Source organism: Solea senegalensis, linkage group LG4 (genome assembly GCF_019176455.1).
Source record: "Solea senegalensis isolate Sse05_10M linkage group LG4, IFAPA_SoseM_1, whole genome shotgun sequence".
In the NCBI taxonomy this organism is placed as follows: Eukaryota; Metazoa; Chordata; class Actinopteri; order Pleuronectiformes; family Soleidae; genus Solea; species Solea senegalensis.
The window spans coordinates 6,036,630-6,056,914 of record NC_058024.1 but is presented as its reverse complement, the minus strand read 5'-3'; the positions used below and the strand labels follow the sequence as shown (position 1 = coordinate 6,056,914).

The 20,285-nt window shown below is 42.2% G+C and overlaps 1 protein-coding gene across 6 annotated transcripts in view; it reads left to right on the top strand.

The window, feature by feature from the left end:
- The window catches only part of ppfia4 (PTPRF interacting protein alpha 4), a 72,286-nt gene that overhangs the window by 27,631 nt on the left and 24,370 nt on the right, over nucleotides 1-20,285 (top strand). For 5 of the 6 annotated variants that reach the window (XM_044023246.1, XM_044023243.1, XM_044023244.1 and 2 more), the window contains exons 3-4: nucleotides 18,904-19,005; nucleotides 19,154-19,318. In XM_044023246.1, the coding sequence (XP_043879181.1) occupies nucleotides 18,904-19,005; nucleotides 19,154-19,318 (267 nt within the window). Of the gene's footprint in view, nucleotides 1-7,876; nucleotides 8,136-18,903; nucleotides 19,006-19,153; nucleotides 19,319-20,285 lie in introns of those variants that run through there. The other variant, XM_044023245.1, reaches the window with a different exon arrangement.

Sequence of the window (20,285 nt, the reverse complement as noted above, 5' to 3'; positions counted from 1 at the left end):
ACACTATATATGTATATACCATCCTTATTTCTGCCAAAAACACTCACATAAACAAATCTGTGAATGTGAAAATCAATATTGTCATTTTGTTTCAGGAAACAAAAATATTGCATTGGATGCACTTGATAAACAGGAACAGAGCCTATTTCTCAAAAGTGAAGAGAGTCCAGCGCTTGTACCCTCTTTTAGAACACAGTAGAACAGTAATTCCCAGAAAATGGCTAGGGATCCACATATGGGTCATTGGATATTATTTATAGGTCACAACAATATTATTGGACTTAAGATTTATGTGTTTATGTTTCATATAACATGGATTAAGCACTGTGTTTCGTTTACTATCCATGGCTCCCATGGGTCAAGTCACTTGTATAAGTGCTAGTACTCCCCTTATCTATATGAGGCATGTATGTAATTACTAAATTCATTGTCAATTTTGCTAATCCATGAATCAGTTCTCTGATTTTTCAGCATCTAAAATGTAAGTGTTCTGATTTCTTTGCTCCATATAACACGTAAATCATTAAAACTGATTCATTTTGAACACCAATCAACATTTTTTCCACATTTTACAGACATTTAATCAAGAAAAGGATCAACAGATTAATCGATTATAAAACCAATTGTTAGTTGCTGCCCTAAAGTGCACTATCATGTGTGATGAGCAAGCTGAGGGGAAAACCTGGTGGCAATAAGAGTGATGAGACTCCCTCTTCCCACCAGCAACACATTAAACAAACCATTTTCAAGGTTTATTAAAAACAAGCACAAAAAGTGATTCAAGGGAAAACCACTGCAGCTGGGATGAGCAGGCCTCTTCTATAGGAACCTCCTGCACAGAACCAATCAGCTCCCAGAATCCACTGAGACACTCACACACGCGTCACTTAATCAAACATGCACACCTGCAGACCCCTCACACACTCACATGCAGACACACACACAAGGAAAAGGAAGGCTTGACCCTAGGGCCGCAATAATGGCGTGATATTAGACTACAGCAGTGGTCAGCAACAGTCTGCCAGTTTCTTTCCTGTGACTATTTCAAAATAAAAGTCTGGTTATGAAAGTGAAATGTTTGGTCAGACTATGTGAAAAAAAACACCTAAATGTCCACTCTTGGTAAAAAAAAAGTGACATTCTGGGGCTCTTTCTCATTTTAGCGCTGACTCTCATCACAACCGCTCACATCACAATGTTGATGTGAGAGTTTCATGAGGATAATTCATAAGGACATCGCGGGCCAGATAAAAGCAGTCTGCGGGCTGGATCTGGCCCCAGGGCCTTATGTTGCCCATGTGTGATCAGAGCAGCATTTTTGTTGTCGTTGAGTGTAAATCTTTTGCACAGTGAATATTGGACAGAGGTCGGGGTTCTCACGGGTCCTTGAAATCCTTGAATGTTTGTTCATTTGAAAATGTTTTTCAAGGCCCTTGAAAGTTTGTGAAAGTTGCCCTAAATAGCCATACTGTAGGTCATTGAAAGTGCTTGAGCTTTGTGCAAGAAGTTAAGTTTGATATTTAGGTAAATCTCTCCTGCCGCTGATGTGCCCATGTTTGTTATGGCGCCACCTACTGTTTCATGCCCTGCATTGCTTGATGTACATAGACTAGACCTACACAGAACAGGGTTGAGGACACTGTACACTGTCTTTATCCTCTGTTGATGCTAATTCTAAGACAATTTTAAAGACTGACATGTCCAAGATCCTACTTGTCCAGATGCAGAGCGTGCTGTCTTTGTCTTTAATTGTCTTTAAGATAGAAATCAGCATTAGAATTAGAACTGGTTTTATTTAGTACATGTGCTTATCTGTCCCTGGGGAGAATGAGGGAGGCCTTGACCTGTCCAGGTCTAGTGGCCACTTTACTCATGTACCCCAGTATGAGCCAGCTGCATAAATGAAGTCATCGTCTCAGCGATGTTGAGCACTGGGGATGTTTTTGTATTCAGTCCCACCCTCTGAGTTTCCATCTATGTGTTCTCTGGTCTTTGGAGGACAGAGTCTGTGGGAGAAAGGACATGACGGCAACATGACACCTCGCTGTCAACCACAGCCATGAGAGGTGCTGGTCATGCCACTGTCATTATAGTTACAGTTACTGTAGACTTACACACTCACACACACACACACACAGGTTTACACAGCTATTCTAAGGATATTTAAACAAAACATTTGAACCGAACCTTAAAGTCACTCAAATTCACATTTTTAGCCCTACACTTAACCTCAGTTCCTCAGAAATTAGGTTATGCCTTATTAGAACCAGGTTTTGGTCTCCATGAGGACTACTGGTCCTGACAAGGTCTGTGTTTGTGCCAGAAAATGTCCTAAAGAGGTAACAAATACAAGTCCACACACACACACACACACAGTCAGAGTGGTGTAGAGTTGCATCCTGTCACTGCTGTTTGCGTCCTCTGAAGGGCAAGAGCAGCGCTGCTGACCTCAGACCTGCACAAACACCTTGTTACTGTCGCAGCCATTTTTAGCTCCAGTGAAGGATCGGGGGGTGAAAAAAAAGGGGGATTATTGCAAATGATGCTGGGTGTACCCTTGGAGGAGTTTTATTTACTCTGAATATGTAAATCCATGTTTATACAGCTGTACAGCTTTGATGCAACTCTCTTGCTTTCCTCTGGAATCATGGTACACTTTCATCAGAACAAAAAAACAAAAAGCTGAGCAGCTGGGATGGACTGAGCGTGTGTGTGTGTGTGTGGTCTCTGGGGCATATGTGTATTAGTTTGTGTATTTTTCCGCAAATGAGACAGTGTTTTGTGTATAACACAGGGATTATATATTAAAATAATCAGCCAGACTTATTGAAATGGTGCATTCGTGTGTCTATTGTTTTCACATACTGTATGTACATACAACCCTCACTTATAACTAAGGGACTCATTAAGGGGGTGACCCTCGTTTATAATGCTACTGACTGAAAAACACAGGATGAGAGAGGAGTTAAAGCAATAACAATACAGTCGATAAACAAAGGCGTTAAGAGAAATGAAAATAAATCAACAGTTGTGAAAATAGTTCTATGAAACAGCTGTAAATGGAAGTATTTTTATGAAGATGCAAGGATGAAATATCTTTACATAGAAAGTGAAGAACATTTTCTGGCACAGAGCAGTCGGGCTATACATGGAGTCCATTTGTTGTTTGCCATCATTCTGTGTATCGTAGCAGTGAGAGGTTTCCCTCTGGACTGACCATGAGAGCCCGACGAGGTCACAGTGAAGGACAGACGGTAAGCCGCGCTCGCCGACTGAGTGATGAGGACAGCAGAAGAGGGGACACAGAGCTGACACAGGTGCCAGGAGGGAGGAGGTGACAGAGGAGACTGAAAGAAAGTGGAGCAGGGGGAGCTGAGGAAGATCTCCTCTCCTTCCTAAAGGATGATTGTGTCAGAAACAGTCAGTGACTTCCTAAAATCTATCCTTCCCTGCCCTGTGTTTCATCTAGGGTTGGAAACTTCCCATGGGAATGAATTAGAATTAATTATTGAGTTGTTTGGTCCGTAAAATGTCAGCAGATGTTGAAAAATGTTGATTGGTGTTTCCTGAAAATGATGAAGTTTTCAAATGTCTTGTTTTGTCCACAAACCAAAATCCTTCAGTTTTAATGATTAATTTTTTTATACGGAGCAAATAAAGCATTCATGTTTCGGTCATGGGCTCAACAGTGTAGTTAGCTCAGGTTTCTAGAAATAACCATGTGTGACGTCATGTGATGGAGGAATGTACAGTGCAGGTAGGGGGTGTGGCCTCAATAGCCCTGCAGTGTAGTGTGTGATGTGCCTGTGATTGAGGAAAAGCATTGATATTCAACTGTGTTTGCATTAAATGTGATTGTTTTAGCCAAGATTATGCTGCAATATATTATTTACCAACTATATCGAAGTTCTCAACATTCAATTTCCAGTTATTCACATTAATTCCCATGGAATTTAGAAAATTCCCAGAATCTTGCAACCCTGGTTTCCCCTATCTAAATATTTAGAACTACCCATTTGATCGGAGCTTGTTGGGAAACAGTGCAGTCTGAAACTAAGCAGACACAACCCACGCTTCAAAAACACATTACTCACTGTTATCTGTCACGTATACTATAGTTCAAACAAGAGAGAGATGAAAATGAAGCCTGCCTCCTTATAGTCTTAAAAGAGTCTTCGGACACAATGGGGGAGATATCAAAGCTGAGGGCCTCTGCTTCTGCTTGTGAGCAGGAAAATCCCCTGAAGTCCAGACACTGGTGTGATGGTGGGTGGTGACTTGATGAGACTGATGAAAGATGAAGAAGGATAAATCCAGTCAGACGACAAAGACCCGGTGGTGATGGGGGGGTGGAGGGGGCACACGCACGACCGCAGAGGGAGAGAACTAAGGCACAGAGAGACAACATATTTTAAAGCAGTGTTTCCCAAACTTTGTGCATAATGTATAGTGATTAATTTGCAGCCATATTGGTAACCTTTAAAGCGGTATGCTTGCTTTTTTGTCTACAGAGCTCCCCCTACAGTTTCAGAGTACATATTTTCCACAGTAAACATCCATCCATCCGTCCATCGCTTTATCCAGACAGTCGTTTCCTCTTCCTCGCTTCCACCATCAACTGTTTTTTCAAAGGCCACATACATGGGAGCAGATGAAAACAGGAAGTGTGTGAGAATGGAACTGTGAGTTTCATTCCATGTTGTCAGTTTCCAGGTGATATCATTTAGAGATGTGTTTATATTTGTGTTGTCTTCATTTGTATTGAGTTTTATTGATTACGTTGACACCACGCTAACTCTCAGTCAGTATGAAGCCACATCCATCTTAGCTTTGCATAAAAATCAACATGTTTTCATATTTATTTTGCGGCTGTGTGTGGTACCTATCGTTTTATTTTGCCCTGCCCAAGTGCATTTCCCATAATACCACACTATACAATACACTCATACAGCAAAAGACAACATTAAGGCCAAATTCGTTCGTAGAGATGAAATAATATTTCACATTAAGGCTTGGTATTAATTTTACTTTCACTGGTTCATATTCAGCCTTATTCCATCAGTGATACTGAACGTCATTTTCAGGAGGGATTAGTGCAGGAGAGTAATTACACGGAAACATGGAAATGACATGGTTTTGCATTTCTAATTGTTGATTACTGTTTGTCACTGGTTCAGTTCTGGGTCTTGTTCTCTTCTGACACCACACCTAGTGATGGTGCGACGGAGGCGAGCGCCCTCTGCTCCATATAGTTATGAGGTAAAATGGCTGCTCTCTGCCGAGGGGTGGCTCAGCTGAGATAAGGGAAACTTGAGAAAAATGGAGAAGAGAGAGGGTGAGCAAAGTAAGAAAAAAAAAGGATAAGACAGCAAGCATGGCTGAGTTAGAGTGGATAGAGTGTGAAAGAAGCAATCAAGTGCAGTTAGGAGGCACAGACTTAGGTAGAGAGAACAAGAAAGAGAGTGAGAGGAAACTGTTGGAGGCTGTCAGATTTGAAAAGGGAAAAAGTCTGTGAATTCATGTGCAGAAAATACGCTTTCAAACGTGTCGGGTTTCTTACGTTTCTGTCGGTAATGCTGATGTGCAGTGGGACAAAGGCATCTTCAGCCGTCTATGTGTTTCTCTCTGTGATGTCAAAGATGAGAAGTTACCAGCACATGTATGAATCATTTGTTGTGACCTGGTGCCTCATGCTGCCAGTAGGGGTCTCTACGTCACCACTAACCCATACGGTGGCAGTGACTGGTGTTTTTGGCTCCTGACTAAGATAATCCAGTCTGCAGTGTATTGCTGTGCCTCTACGGTGGAAGTCAGCACTAAAGGATGGATTCATGAGTGCAGTCTGCCTCACTGATTCCTCTTCTCTTTCCTATGAACCCTGTTTCCGTGACAACCAGGTGTGAGATAGTAGACCCTTAGACGGGAACCTGTTTCACTCTATCGTTTGGTACAGTGACGCACTGTCACTCTCAATGCATTTAGCTGAATGAGTTGAATGAGCATGTTTCTGTTTAAAACGGGAAGCAGAGAACTTCTTGGGTATATGGATGTATAATGATGTATAATGTGTGTTCTCTGTGGTGTATTTAGAAAATACAGACACTGTAAAGGCTGAAAGACAAAGAAACAAGCACATGCACAATGTCAATCTTACGTGAACTAATTCATTCTGAACTTTTATTATCTATAAGAGACAATAAAAAAAGAGAAAGACAAGAAAGAGGTATATCTGGACTTTCAGCTCTCAGTAAGGGCCAGGATCCAACAAAGCCTTGAGCCTACATTTCCCATGACGCACCTTGATATTACCCTTTGTTAGACACTTTGCTCATTTCCCAGATTTGTATAGCAAGTTTCACCCTAACCCGAAAAAGATCTTAAAGAGTCATGGAAGACATGTGCTTTATCTTGTGAAAGCTGGACACAGGCTTGTGCGTTCCATGGATCGTCTTTCAATCGGAAGGATGTGGGTTTGATCCCCAGCTCCTCTACTGTACATGCCAATGTGTCCCTATAGGCAAGGCACTTAACCCCAAATTGCATCTGATGGCTGTGCTAGCAGCGTGTTAATGGGTTTAATAGATGTGTGACACAATTAGTGCCGCACACAGATGCTCTGTATGAATGTGTGTGTGAAGTGAATTGGTATGAATGGGTGAATGGCAAAACAGTGGTAAAAAAAACTGAGTCTGAGTGGTCATCAAGACTGGACAAGCACAAACATCCATGTCATGTCTATGGATGACACAAAAGCGCCTTTTTACCGATATCAGTCCACTACAGTCATTTTAGACCTTTAGTGTTCGCCATCTCAAGCTATTTCAAAGATATAATTCCCACACTGCGTGACAACTACTCTTCTCCCATAAAGAAGAAATCAACAACCCACAACATGACTCAGCTAAAATGCTGTTGCTCATATTTATTTGCATTTTTAGCGATACCAATACTGAGTATCACATCCCTCGGCTCATCCCCACTCTGCATTCTAGCCGTACATAATGTTATGTTGGTTCCGCGTACTTTAAATCATAATTTAATATAATAATATTTGAATAAATGCCTTAATATCATTACCGCAACAGCCTTTAAAGTACATCACATATGTGATATCATGATATGACGATATCCAAAATCTAAGATGGTGTCCTGTTTCTTGTTATAGTATTGATGAAATATTAATATAATGCCCAGCCCTGGCTTATATAGGTATATACATTTAATGCAATGTAGTCAAGTCATAAAAGTGTCATAAAAGATTAATAGCTATTCATCTTTTGGATGACTAACAACATGATCATGTAAAATCAGCAGAGTGGGTTTCGGTCTCTGTGGAATCCTGCTGAGAGCAGAGGACTGAAACAGGCTGCCATTTATATAAATAGAAGAAGAAAAAAAATCAGCATCGCACAATGTCACATCGGGGGAAAATGTCTCGTGAATTTGCGTTGACTCAGCAGTGACTGGGGTTTTTATTAAGAGGGAATAGAGCATTTAATTTCATGGTAATTCTTGGCATTAGTTCCAAATGTGACTTAAAAACTCCCCTCACTGTACTCAAACTTAACTGTCTGTGTGCGTGTGTGTGTGTGTGTGTGTGTGTGTTGTGAGCAACAGAGAACAGGTGGCCAGAGCCCCGAGCAGTCCGTCCCTAAAACATGCCCTTCCTCCCTCCCTCAACCACTTCCTCCTCCATCCTCATCATATGTGTCTCATTCTGCTTTTGTCTCTGAGCAAAATCATTCATGTTCAGCTCAAACTAGCTCCCCCCCCTCTTTTCAGCTCTGTTCCCTCTCACTCTCTCTCTCTCCTCATCCCCTCTTCTCCTCTTCTCTGCTGTCTCTCGACCCGGGCTGTAGTTAAAGCAGCCTGACTGTCAGAGTGCTGTTGTCCCGTCAGGGAAGAAGGAGCGGCACAGGGATCTGGTCCAGCTCCTGCTTACACTCAGGACTCTCAGAGCAAACTTAAAACACCCTCCCATCACTGCTCATCCTCCTGTACCTCGTCCTTCCTCCGTATCTCCTTTTATATGGGGGGTCTGTTTGAGGGATCTGATATGTTTATCCTCCACCATGAACCCAACAGTGAAGATCCACCTTCTGAATGGGACCCACTTTAACAGCTACATGTACCAGGTAGGGACATTTCTCTCCGGGTTGTTGCATATATTACCAGTGATTGATGAACGGCGTCTCCAGCTCAAGTGGCTGCCTCGACAGACTCCACATGTCCTTAACCGAGTATTGATTCAGAGCTGACGACTCTTTTTCAGAGCTCACAAATGGCCTCCTCTCCACCTTCTTCCCTCCCCTCCTCATTCTCTCCCTCGTCCTCACCACTGCGTCTCAATCACGCTGCGACGACTGATGAATGCTTTTACTGTCATGCAGATTGTGTATCGGTTTAGAAATGTGGACGCACGCCCCTCCCACTTGGGCTTTCCACCGTGTTTTCAACCAACCGGACTGTCTTATTGTCCAAGAAGATGAGTATCTGCCGTGCATTGTTGGGACATCCTCTCTTTTAATGTGTGCGTGTGGTTCGTGCTTGACTTGAGGCGAACTCTATTGATGCAAAACAAATAGTCTTTGTGTTTCTGCTTTCATCCAAGCAGAGGAAATACTATCCTCTCATCCTTCCTCTTTCTCAGCCCCAGTCCCCTCTTTTTCCCCCTGGTGCAGGTTTTGCTTTGCCTTAATGAGGAAATCTGGGATACATGAATGGATGCTATTCTGGGCTCAGGCCTCTCGATGGGCACAGAGGAGCAGAGAAAGTTGGAAAACTTGCAGGGATTCGACAGCAGTCTGTCTGCTGAAGCATAAGAAAGGGATATTGTGAAGCAGACAGAGCTGACGTGTCACCTTCTATCACTGTATAATGCTTCTGCTTGACGGGGCTATTAAATGACTGTTGAAATGCATGTTTTTTTATGTTGTGGTGGGTGATTGAATTTCGTCCAGGTCTCATTTAAAGCTGCGGTGTGTAACTTCTAGTGACTCTTGTTGTTGTTGTTGCTCTTCATGAACAGAAATGATGTGACACTATTTGTATGCTGCGCTCTTCATCTGAAAACAGGCTCTTTGAAGAGCCAGTACTATCACACCTGACCGAGGGTGCGTTTGTGTGTAAGCACTGGAGACGCAGAGGTGGGCGGAGCAAGACACATTCAGCCCGTCAAACTACTTTTTTTTTGAGCAAAACTTACCATGGACACTTCTTTGTGTTTTAATCATAACCAAACCTGTTTGCCGCTTCACTAGAGCAATGATACTTCCATCTGTCTTGACATAAATCACTTCCTTCTAAACACCAGTAGTTTGAATGTAACAAACATTTGTTTCTATTTAAAAGTTTCATACTGCAGTTTTAAAACCTGTGTACAGAACGTTCTTAGTTTCTCTTGTTCTTCAGGTTGCAAACAGGAATCCTTTATTTTCCTAGTGAAATTTAAGAAAAAAAGGTGATAAGAGTGGGAGTTGCATTTACGTTGAGCATATTTTCTGTCATGTTATTTACATTTCATAAGTGAATCCAGAGCTGGTGCAGCTTCAGTCAGTACAGGCATTATCCCTTATGTGCTTCACTGCGGATGATTTTAGAGCATGATTCAAATCTCACTTAATTTTTCTCAGATGGAATCCAGGAAAATTGTGTGTTGTTGTTTTCTCTATGTTTGGAGGGGAAACCTTTAAAAAGTAGGGAGTGACGTTTCAAGGGAAAATTGTGTTTGAATATTCGATGGTATTGTTCATCGGATAGTTGACTATTCTAAACTCTAGCACATGAGAGCTAGTGAAAGCAATGCAGATTTCACAGTGTGTGCTAACGAGATGCATTCAAAGACCCTGCTAAATTTCATCACCTCTGCACTATCTACAGCATGTCGAGCTTTAAGGAGCTGCTTCAAGATTGCGTTCGAGAAACCTCATAATTTTCTTATCACTTCTGTAAAACGTTTTTATCGGTGCAGAAATTTAGATAAAATATTTGTGTTGTTGTTTTTTAACATATTGCAAAAGAGTCACAGTAACTGATTGACACTGATTCATAATCAAGCAGATATTCAAATAATCATGCCAATCCCTAAGCTTAGAGTTCCTGCTCCAGAGCAACAGCCAGGGTGGAGATGTTGTGTTTGCTTCTCTACTGTGATGGCAATTGTGTTGTCAATTGTGAATCAGAAAATAAAGACGGGAATTTAAGCTTCTCTTTTGCACGTCTTTAGTTGCTGCAGCAATGTCTGTCATACAATCAGCACAAGCTGAAATACAATAGGAAAAGTTATCTATACATAGTCTCTCGTCTACAGACATGAAGTGCTTGTTTGTGCTATCTGCCACATGTATAGATCACAATTTAATGTAAATATAGCATTAACATAGTCATTTCCATTTCACTTCCGGGTCTCGACAGGTGTTGCAGCGTTAATCTCTGATGCTTGTGTTTCAGTGAGCGTTTGCATGTTTCTCCCGTTTCCTCCCACAGTCCAAATGCAGATGTTAATTCAACACTCTAAATTGACGATAGGTGCGAATGTGGGAGTGAATAGTTGTCTCTGTGTGTTGGCCCCGTGAGTGACGAACTGGCGACATGTCCAGGGTGTGCCCCACATTTTGCCCTGTGTCAGCTGGGATTGGCTCCAGTGACATGTGACCCTCATGTGGAGAATAAAGCGTTAGACGATGGATGGATGGATGGATGGATGTGTATCAGTGGGCTGGAAGTGTGTCTGTGTACATCTGTGTTCGTGCGATGAAACGCTTCCACGCTGCTTTCTCACATCACTTTCCTAATGAACCGTTGCCGAGGCAACGGCAGGAGTGTGCAGGGCGGCGTCATGGCAACAGATTACTCACCGCCTACTTAGGGCCAACACCTAGGCAAGGTGTTGTGGTGGTGATGCGTGTCACAGTTATTGCGTGTGCTTTGGCTGAGAGGAAGGTCGAGTCCACCTCTCTCTCTCTCTCTCTCTCTCTCTCTCTCTCTCTCCCTCTCTCCCTCTCTCTCTCTCTCTCTCTCTCTCTCTCTCTGCAGTGGTGAAGAGTTACAGAGCGGTGATATCTGAGTCTCCCCAGAGACTCACTCATCCTCCAACGCCCCCCCACCAACCCTGCATTCATCTTCACCACAGCACTCCTCAGTGAATTACCGTGACTCACATCAGCGTTAATTTAGTGTCTTTTGGTGCGTATAAGTAAAAGGAGCTCAGTCATTACACACAATCTGTGATAAAGTGCGTCTGCTCGTCTCAGCCTCTCCACAGAACATGATCATCGCTGTAATTGTAGCCATTAAAGTTATTACTTATTATACTTATTAGGGATTTTTAATACTGCATTTGCACAGTGGAACAAAACTTTCTACCTTGTATACGAGTCCGTTTTCAATTGCATTGGCGAGCCATTCAAACAAAAAGTCAAACTTTTTATCCAAAATACCACAAATGATTTGAGATTAGAGGTTGACCAATATTAGTTTTTTTATGCTTATGCTGATCGTTAGAAATCAGAGCTGCCAATATATGATGAAAATTAAATATAATAATATAACATTTATATATATAACTGCTATGGGTGTCACAGTCTCGACAGTGAATTGAATATTGATCGAAATCGAGGATTTAGAGAGTCATGACATGACACCTAATAACTGCAGTCCACTTATATGTATTTTAATAATGTATGAAAGTAATAGTAGGTCGTCAAAACATAACTTTTGGATGGAAAAAAATATATGTTTTACTGACTGAACAGCATTTATCAAATTTACCCAGTGCTGAACAGATTCATTTAATAATAATGAGCGCTGTCACAGAGAAATAGGCCCAATTAAGTCATTTTTTCTCTCAAAATGCATCATGCAATGTAATTAATTGTGATGTGCACTTGCACTGGAAACAATCGTGTGATTGACTCAACCCTAAACACCGTGATTCACACAGTGTGTGAATGTTTACAGTCTCAGTCTCTGTCCTGTATTTTGGTGAGTCACATATTTTCTTCTCCTCCCACTAATTGACGCTCACAGAGCCAACGCTCGCAAATCACCGTTCTCAGACTCTGCTTTCACTTCATTCTCCAGTCTTGTTAATCTACCCACACACGGACAGTACCAGTGAATGGATGAGGAAGCAATCCATCTGTTGCATCCTCATCCATTCACTGCACTGCGTGTGTGTAGGGTAGATGGACTGTATTTCAGAATTACCTTTCATTTACACATAACAAATCACATCTATTTTAGTTGCACACACACACACATATGCTGGTACTGCATTGTTTGTGTGGACACCCATAGACATAATGCATTCCCTAGCCCCTTACCCTAACCTTAACCTAAATCTAATTACCGTAATTATCTAATAAATCTAAAACCAGGTCTTACTGTAGCCAGTAATCGTTTAAGTTGTGAGGACAAAATGTCCTCACATCCGATGGTTTATAGGTGTTTTTTGGTCCTCCCAAAGATACACATACAAGAACACAAAAACACACGTGTTTGCGCAGCTATCTTTTTAAGAACTCCCCTTGACTCCCATTCATTTGGACAGCCTAACCAAGTCGTTATCCCTAACCTTGACAATAACCAGTAAATTCTTAACCCTAACCTAACCACAATTCAATTCTTAGCCCTGTTCCTCAGAAATTTGTTTCTGCCTCATTAGGACCAGGTTTTGGTCTCCATGAGCTCTACTGGTCCTGACAGGGTCAGTGTTTTTGCTGGAAAAGGTCCTAAAAAGGTAACAAATACAAGTCAAAGTACACATACACACACCCAGACACACAGTTGTGGCACTTAACTATCGTCATGACACAAAACTCTTGGTCTGACTTTCACCTCTGACGACCGAAAGGTTCTTCTTAAATGGTTAGTGTCAGTAAATAAGATCCTGACCTTTCAACAACACAGGCCTTTAACATAAACAGCTCACATCCAGCAGCCTTTCCAGCAAAAGGTGGAAATGCCCCTCATCTTAGGGCAAGTACTGTACACAGAGCTCAGTATGTACTGCGTACTAGTTTCATGCAGTCCTGTTGAGTGATGAGAAATCTCCTGCAGCTTTTGTGACACATAATTAGTACAAAGAACGATATACGAATTTGACAACCGAGATTTTCCTGGCTTTGAAATGACTACTGGCTGACAACTGATATGTCCTTGTCTGAAAGCGAAGGGAGCTTGGTGGTAAATTAGATACTTTGAGAAAGGGGCTAAAGAGGAAAGAGCGAGATGGCAGGAGTCATGGGAGGAAACTCATCTCAGCACAAATCCACCAACATAAATCATCGCTCACAGTCTCTTTAAATCATCTGTCAAATTCATGTCTTCACCCCATCGCCCCTTCGTGCCTTTTAGGAGCATCTTCCTGACTCACTGTGTCAGGACTCTAAAGGAGCAACAACAAATGAGGGAACACACAGTCAGACAAATAACTATACACAGATAATACAATTAAATGAAACCACTGAACGTCCTGTGTTTTTTTGAGCGGGAGAAGTGAACGTTTTCTTTGTGTTTTCTGTCCAACCTCTTTGCAGACGGCAAACTAGCATAATGTTTCCGGGGGACACGAGATCTAAACACCGTTATACTGAGTCACATGGAGCAGATAGGCTTGAATGTAACAGACATTTATTTATTTCACCAGATACATGATACAAGGTCACTAGTCTGGATCCCAGTTCAACCGAGAGTAGGTGTGAGGTTTGCGCTCCGAGTTCTCCGGTTTCCTCCCACAGTCCAGAAACATGCTGAGATTAACTGGACACTCTAAACTGACCGCAGGTGTGAGTGTGAGAGTGGAACGGGTGTTTGACCCTGCGATGGTACTTGTGACCTGTCCAGGGTGTACACCCACATTTCGACCCATGTGGAGGATAAAACGTTAGACAATGGATGAATGGATGGACATAATATAGTGGTCACGCGATGGTACAATGGCTAGAATTGTTGCCTCACTGCAAATTTGGGTAACATTTCGGCTGAGAGCCTTTCTGTGTGGAGTTTGCATGTTCTCCCAGTGTGTGCATGGGTTCTTCACGGGTTCTCAGGCTTCCTATCACAAATTAGGCAAACTGAACACTCTATGACCACTCACACTAAATTGACCATAGATGTGAGAGTGAATGGTTGTTTGTCTCTGTACGATGGCCCTGCGATGGACTGGTCCAGGGAGGATTGGTTCCAGCCACCGTAAAGCTGTAGAAAATTGATAGACACTACATTTTTGAAAATACAAACTCTCTCTCTCTCTCTCTCCCTCTAACAATACAACCTAGACATCTGTCGGCGAATATATCACATAGAGTGGAAAGAAGGTTCTAGGCTTCTGGGGGAAGGCTGATCTTCTGCCTGTGACCACAATATGAGATAGAAAGTGGTTACCAAACACTGCTGAGCCCAGACATTGTAAAGGGATTTCTCCTCTTCACTTCCTTAAGCAGTTCGGGATTAAAGGATGGAAGAAGAAAAAAAATGCTATGTGTGTGTGTGTGTGTGTGTGCAGAGAGAGGGAGAGAGAGAGAAAGAGAGAGTGGAGTGCAGTCAGATGAAAGAAAAGAGCTGAAATATTTTACATTCATTCACTCGCTCTTTAATTTATTTAATATTTGCTTATCCATCTCCATACTTGTTATTGTGAATGTGTGTGTTGTTGTTTGGGTGTCTTAGTGAGAACCAAAAACTAACAAACTATAGAGAGTGAGGACATTTTGGGAAGGTGAGGACATTTTGGTTGTCTGTCACCAAAGGCTCTTTGAGGTTTACGACTTGGATTTGGGATGAGGGTTAGAACTGGGTTTAGGATAGGGTTTGACATTCAGTTGTGATGGTTAAGGGTTAGGGTAAGGGGCTGCTGGGAAATGCATTATATATATATATTGATGAGTGTCCTCAGTAAGAATGCTGTGCGAGAACGTGTGTGTGTGTGTGTGTGTGCACCTGTTTTGAGACGAGCAGAGAAAAGCCTGTGGGTGGACTAAAGCCAAACTCACTGGAAACGCTAACAAAGCACCGAGTGATGTTCTTATGATATGCACACGTATATATGCAGTCGCCACACGCACACACATTACACACACACACACACACACACACAGGGAACGCTCAGGGAACTTGCAGCAGGAGCTGTGACAGTCACTGTACCTGCAGCACGACTGGCTTCACGTCTTGTGTGTGTGTCATTGGTGGCAAACAGATAATAACAGAGTCACAGAAAAATATGAGCAAGGGGATTAATGTTAATGCTCTCTGACAACATAATTCACTGCCTGTAGAGCAGCTGGGAAGTTTCTGGAATATTGCTTGTACAAGAAGTACAAAAATAGGGACTACATTTTTTTTTATTTTTGTATTGCTGATCTGAAGAGACTAGTGTTAGATATCCTTCCACGTCTGAGAGAGACGCACTGGGCTTTCAGTTGACTCCAATGAGCAGTAAAATAGAAGGATATGAAGTTAGGGTTAGGATTCATATCCAGGTTAGGCTTTGTGGATATTCACTGTTGGTTCACAATCAAACAGACTTTTATTTTACTAATATCAAGGGATTTTCTATGAGGGCAATACTCACGGCTAAGGGAGGGACCCTCCTTTCCGTAGCGTTGAACTTTTAAAAAAAAATTGGGGGGCATTCATTGTTTCTTCTTGATTTTGTATTTTGTGTATGAAGGCAGAATTTACGTGAATTCAAAGCTGTCTATTCACCACAATTTGGGCCATCAATTTGATATTTTTACAGACTAATTATATTATTAGTGTACAGTAGGGCAATGAATAGCATCCAACGCTAAATGTGCATTTTAGTAAAAACCCTGAAATCACAAATTATAAATCCTTATCAGTGAGTGCTTAGTACCAGCATGATGCTCACAGTGATGTTAAAATGTAGATGGACACTCAGGCCAGCTGCTCTGAGTGTCTAAATACGTCTCTTTCAGACGCGGAAGGTTAATCTGTGCGTCTGGAAGGCCAAGCCGAGGGATGCTCTCAGAGTGAGAACGGGCTGGTGAGGATCACTTCAAACTGATTTGACTTCTTTAACTCGAGCACTTGTCTTTGCCGTCAAATGTCTGATGCCGGCATCAGACTCCACAAATCCAGCCAGGCCTATTTTCAATGCGAAGAACATCTAGCATGTTAGAATTCTTTCTATTTTCATGCAACAGCATGTGAAAAAAATACAAAGTTTGCGAGGCCAAAAAGAACGTTAATCTTGAAATGGGTTTGTGTTAATGCCGTTAATAACGCTTCGATTGACAACTCTTTCCCCCGCCTTCCCGATGACCTATGAACTCACGCAGTGTCAAGAAGGATGATTGGTCGGAGGCATACGAACAAGATACGGCAAGAATCTGGCCACTGGTGACATGGTCACCGATCATGAAAGACAAACATACCCGGGATAAGTGTTGTCTTGCTGGGATAGATTGACGGATTATCATCATTTAGATCTCTTGATTATCGCAGGCTTTGATCTCCTCATGCCTTTGACCACTGTGATTTTAAAGGACTTGTCCACCACATCATGAAAAATTGCAGGGTGACATGCCATTAAGGTTTATACGCTGTAAAAAGCAGACACACAGCAGAATACTGCTGCAGTTCCAGCACAGTGCCCTCCCCAACTATTAAAGGTAATGGAGCCATCTCTTTACAGCCCAAAAAGCACATAAAATACCCATCAAATGTGCAATATGTGGTTGTTTGTAGAGCTGTGAAAAAGGTGTTAGCTTGAATATTGTGGGAGACGCAGTGAAACTACATGAATCAATCCACTGCACACTCAACAGACTGAGGCACTGAACAGGAGATGTATATATCTTGTAATTTTTTTCACTTACTGTATAATATTAAAGGGCATAGTGATGTTAGGGACAGGAAGAAACAGCCGCTCTGGCTCTGTCCAAAAATGTAATCAACAACTATTAAATAAAATGCATGTAATGTTGTCATAATTAAGCGATAAGCAGGTAAACAGCTGTTTATAGCATTTACGCTGAGTTAAAGGCAGACATGGGGCTTTTACTGTAGATGATGACTGAATTATCACGTTGGAATAAAGCCGGGCGATTCAATTACAAACTCAGTTGGGCCACATTTTCAAACTGAGAATTTGAGCTAAGCCAGACATTTTCCACAGCCTGTAAGCAGCAGGCGATGACAAGTTTCAAACCAGCGCAAATGTACGTAAGGTGCATGAAAAAGAAATGTACCTCAACAGAATCTGAGGTATAAGCAAGTTTTGGTCATACCTGTCCTTCGCACACCTCAAAGTGCATAAAAAAGTGCACAGTATTAACTGTAACTGTTTTAAATTTTTGTCATATTTGACTCAAGTGCAGCTCAAAGTGCAACAGGCGCACAATATTAGCCACAGCATTTGTTTCTCTTATAAATATAACATAATGTCACGACCCACAAATCTCTCAAATCTCAAAGTTCCTTTAACCGAGTGCTGCATTCATGGTCAGTGCTACTGTAGGAATTTATCTAAGAATCTTTGAGAGACAGAGTTTCTGGTGGGACCACATGTGGCCCACAGGCATCCATTTGAATACTCAAACCGCTCCTGTGTCATGTTGCGCGACATCTACGCTCGAACATCTACACTCACCTGTCGGTTCAGTTTGATGTGGCTGTAAAAGGACGTCCGGAGTCTGAGCTCAAAAGCTCCAGTTAGACATAAAGCCGTCTATCAACACTGACGAGCATGAAGGAGCATCAATTAATCTTACTGTTTTTAAGTGAAGTACATGTTTACCACACTATTAGGAGTTCATTTTCAGTAACCTGTGTAATAAAATCTAAGTATGACTGGGAGTTTGCTCCTGTGTTCCATCACTGCTCTCAGGTCCCTCCGCTGTGTTTATATTGACTTTTTGGACACTATAATGAAGGCCTAGTGTAAGACTCTCCTGCTTTGCTTGCTCCTGTTGCTCCAGTATTTATATTTATCCTGTCTTTATCCTCTCTCACGCGTTTTTTGCTGTCATTTATTGCCGTGGTTAATTGAGTGATCAGGCGTTTGTCATCTGCCCAGCCACGCAGCGACTCATCTGAGTCTTCCTGCTTTATTACCTTCATGCTGCTGCATGCATGTCCTCCGCATCCCCGTCACCATGACAGCATCAGATCCACATCATTTTTGATCTTTTATGTCATCAACCACCATCACTGCCTCTAGTGTTTGGAGTCTAAGGGATGATGACATGCCTTCAATGTCAATATCTGCCCCCTGAGTCCAAGCTACAAAGAGTCTATAAGGACTTCCGTCCATTGACACTTTATCCTCCACATGAGGGTCGTACCAATCCCAGCTGACATAGGGTGAAAGGCGGGGGACACCCTGAACAGGGCCAACATATAGAGACAGACACCCACTCACCCACTCACTCACTCACATCTGTAGTTCATTATAATTCTTCTCTCCTGATTCAAATGAAATCATATCATAACATCAGAGCAGAAAGGTATGAAAAGGAAAACCTATGTCAAGCATTTAAACAATGTGCTTGCTGTAGTTAATTTATGGCTCCCAAATCCCAGAGGTGGTCAGAGTGGCACAGCTGAGCTGAGCTTGTGTTTATGCAGATCAGATAATAACAGTGTCCCACCTGTGCAGACCACGGAAACCACTTACAATTCAGCCTCTCTGTGGAGAAACCAAGCTCAACTTTCCATTACTTAAGTCTGGCTGATAAAGTATTCCTCTCATATAAGGTAACAGTGTCCTGTGCTGTTTCGTGCCTGTGCCTGTGCCCAACAACAGAAAGAATTGGTCAAGCAGGGCGCCTCATGTATGCACATAACTTTACAGCCGCTCAGTTTCACAAAAAAAGCAGATGTCGATCACTGATACAGTATTACATTAACCTCTGTATGTGTGTGTGTGTGTGTGTGTAGGAGTTTGCCACCCTGACGAAGGAGCTGAACATATGCCGGGAGCAGCTGCTGGAGAAAGAGGAGGAAATATCTGAACTGAAAGCTGAAAGGAACAACACCAGGGTACGTGTGTGTGTTTACTTGAGGAATGTGCGCATGTGAGTAACGCTGAGGAAAGCACATAAAGTTTTCCGAGCTTGAAATAAATATTCTCTTTGGTCGTTTTTGGTCTGTGTGTGTGTGTGTGTGTGTGTGTGTGTGTGTGCTGTAGCTGCTGTTGGAGCACCTGGAGTGTCTGGTGTCTCGTCACGAGCGCAGTCTGAGGATGACAGTGGTGAAAAGACAGGCACCCCCGCCATCTGGAGTTTCCAGCGAAGTGGAGGTCCTGAAAGCTCTGAAGTCGCTGTTTGAACACCACAAGGCCCTAGATGAAAAGGTGGATACACACACACAAATAGACGCAGGGGGAAACAGCGACTTTGGGACGTCATTTTGCTTCTACAAGACTTTCAAAACAGAATTTCTACCCTTCATCATCACTAATGAATTTGGTTCTGTTGTTGGTTTTCTCGTCGTTAATCCAATTCCCGAGTTCCAGAGTAAAAGTCCTCCATGAAAGCAATGAGATTATTGCCCGAAAGGCTTTTAATGTGAAAAATGAACAAAGACTTGATTTTTTAATTAACAGCAAACAGCAACGAGACCAGAGTGAGGCTGCAAGTGGAGGCGGATGAGAAAGAAAATGTCATTTACTTATCAGAAAAATGATAAAATAACTCGTTTACTCGGCTGGAATTAAGGGACAGTTGCCACTACTTTGCATATAACACAACATATGTACACAATATATACTGTCTGACCCTAAAATTAATAGTGCCTACTGTACAATCATTTGGGGGCAGTATTTTATTACTAGGTTACTTCAGTTGATCAGGTCTAGGTTTATCATCAGTATAATGTGCCCAAAAAAATGAGTGATTACCTTGATATATAATTTTCACATGTGGAAACACAGAGTCCAGACCTGATGTGGTGGAGAAGACAGGTTCAACTCTCCCATCATCAGCACAAGAGCGTTTCCGCCTCCTCGCCTCCTCCGGCAACAGTTTTCACTGCTTCTTATTTTCACCGGCTCTGCCATGATGATAAAATAAAGCTATTGCTGCCTTGACCTTATAGCCGGTACCTGAGACTAGACCTCCTGATTCTGAGGACTCCGGGTCCCTGATCTTGCAAGGCTGGTTTTTTGAATTGAAATAAATGGTTTAAAATCACAGAAACAGTGGATATTCAAACTAAAGGCTTATGGGGGTTTTTGGTGCCGGGCAGTGTAATATTTATCTATAGGCTTATTCATGAAGGTCAACATTACAGTTGAGCTCATATGTAAGCTCGTCTTTGTC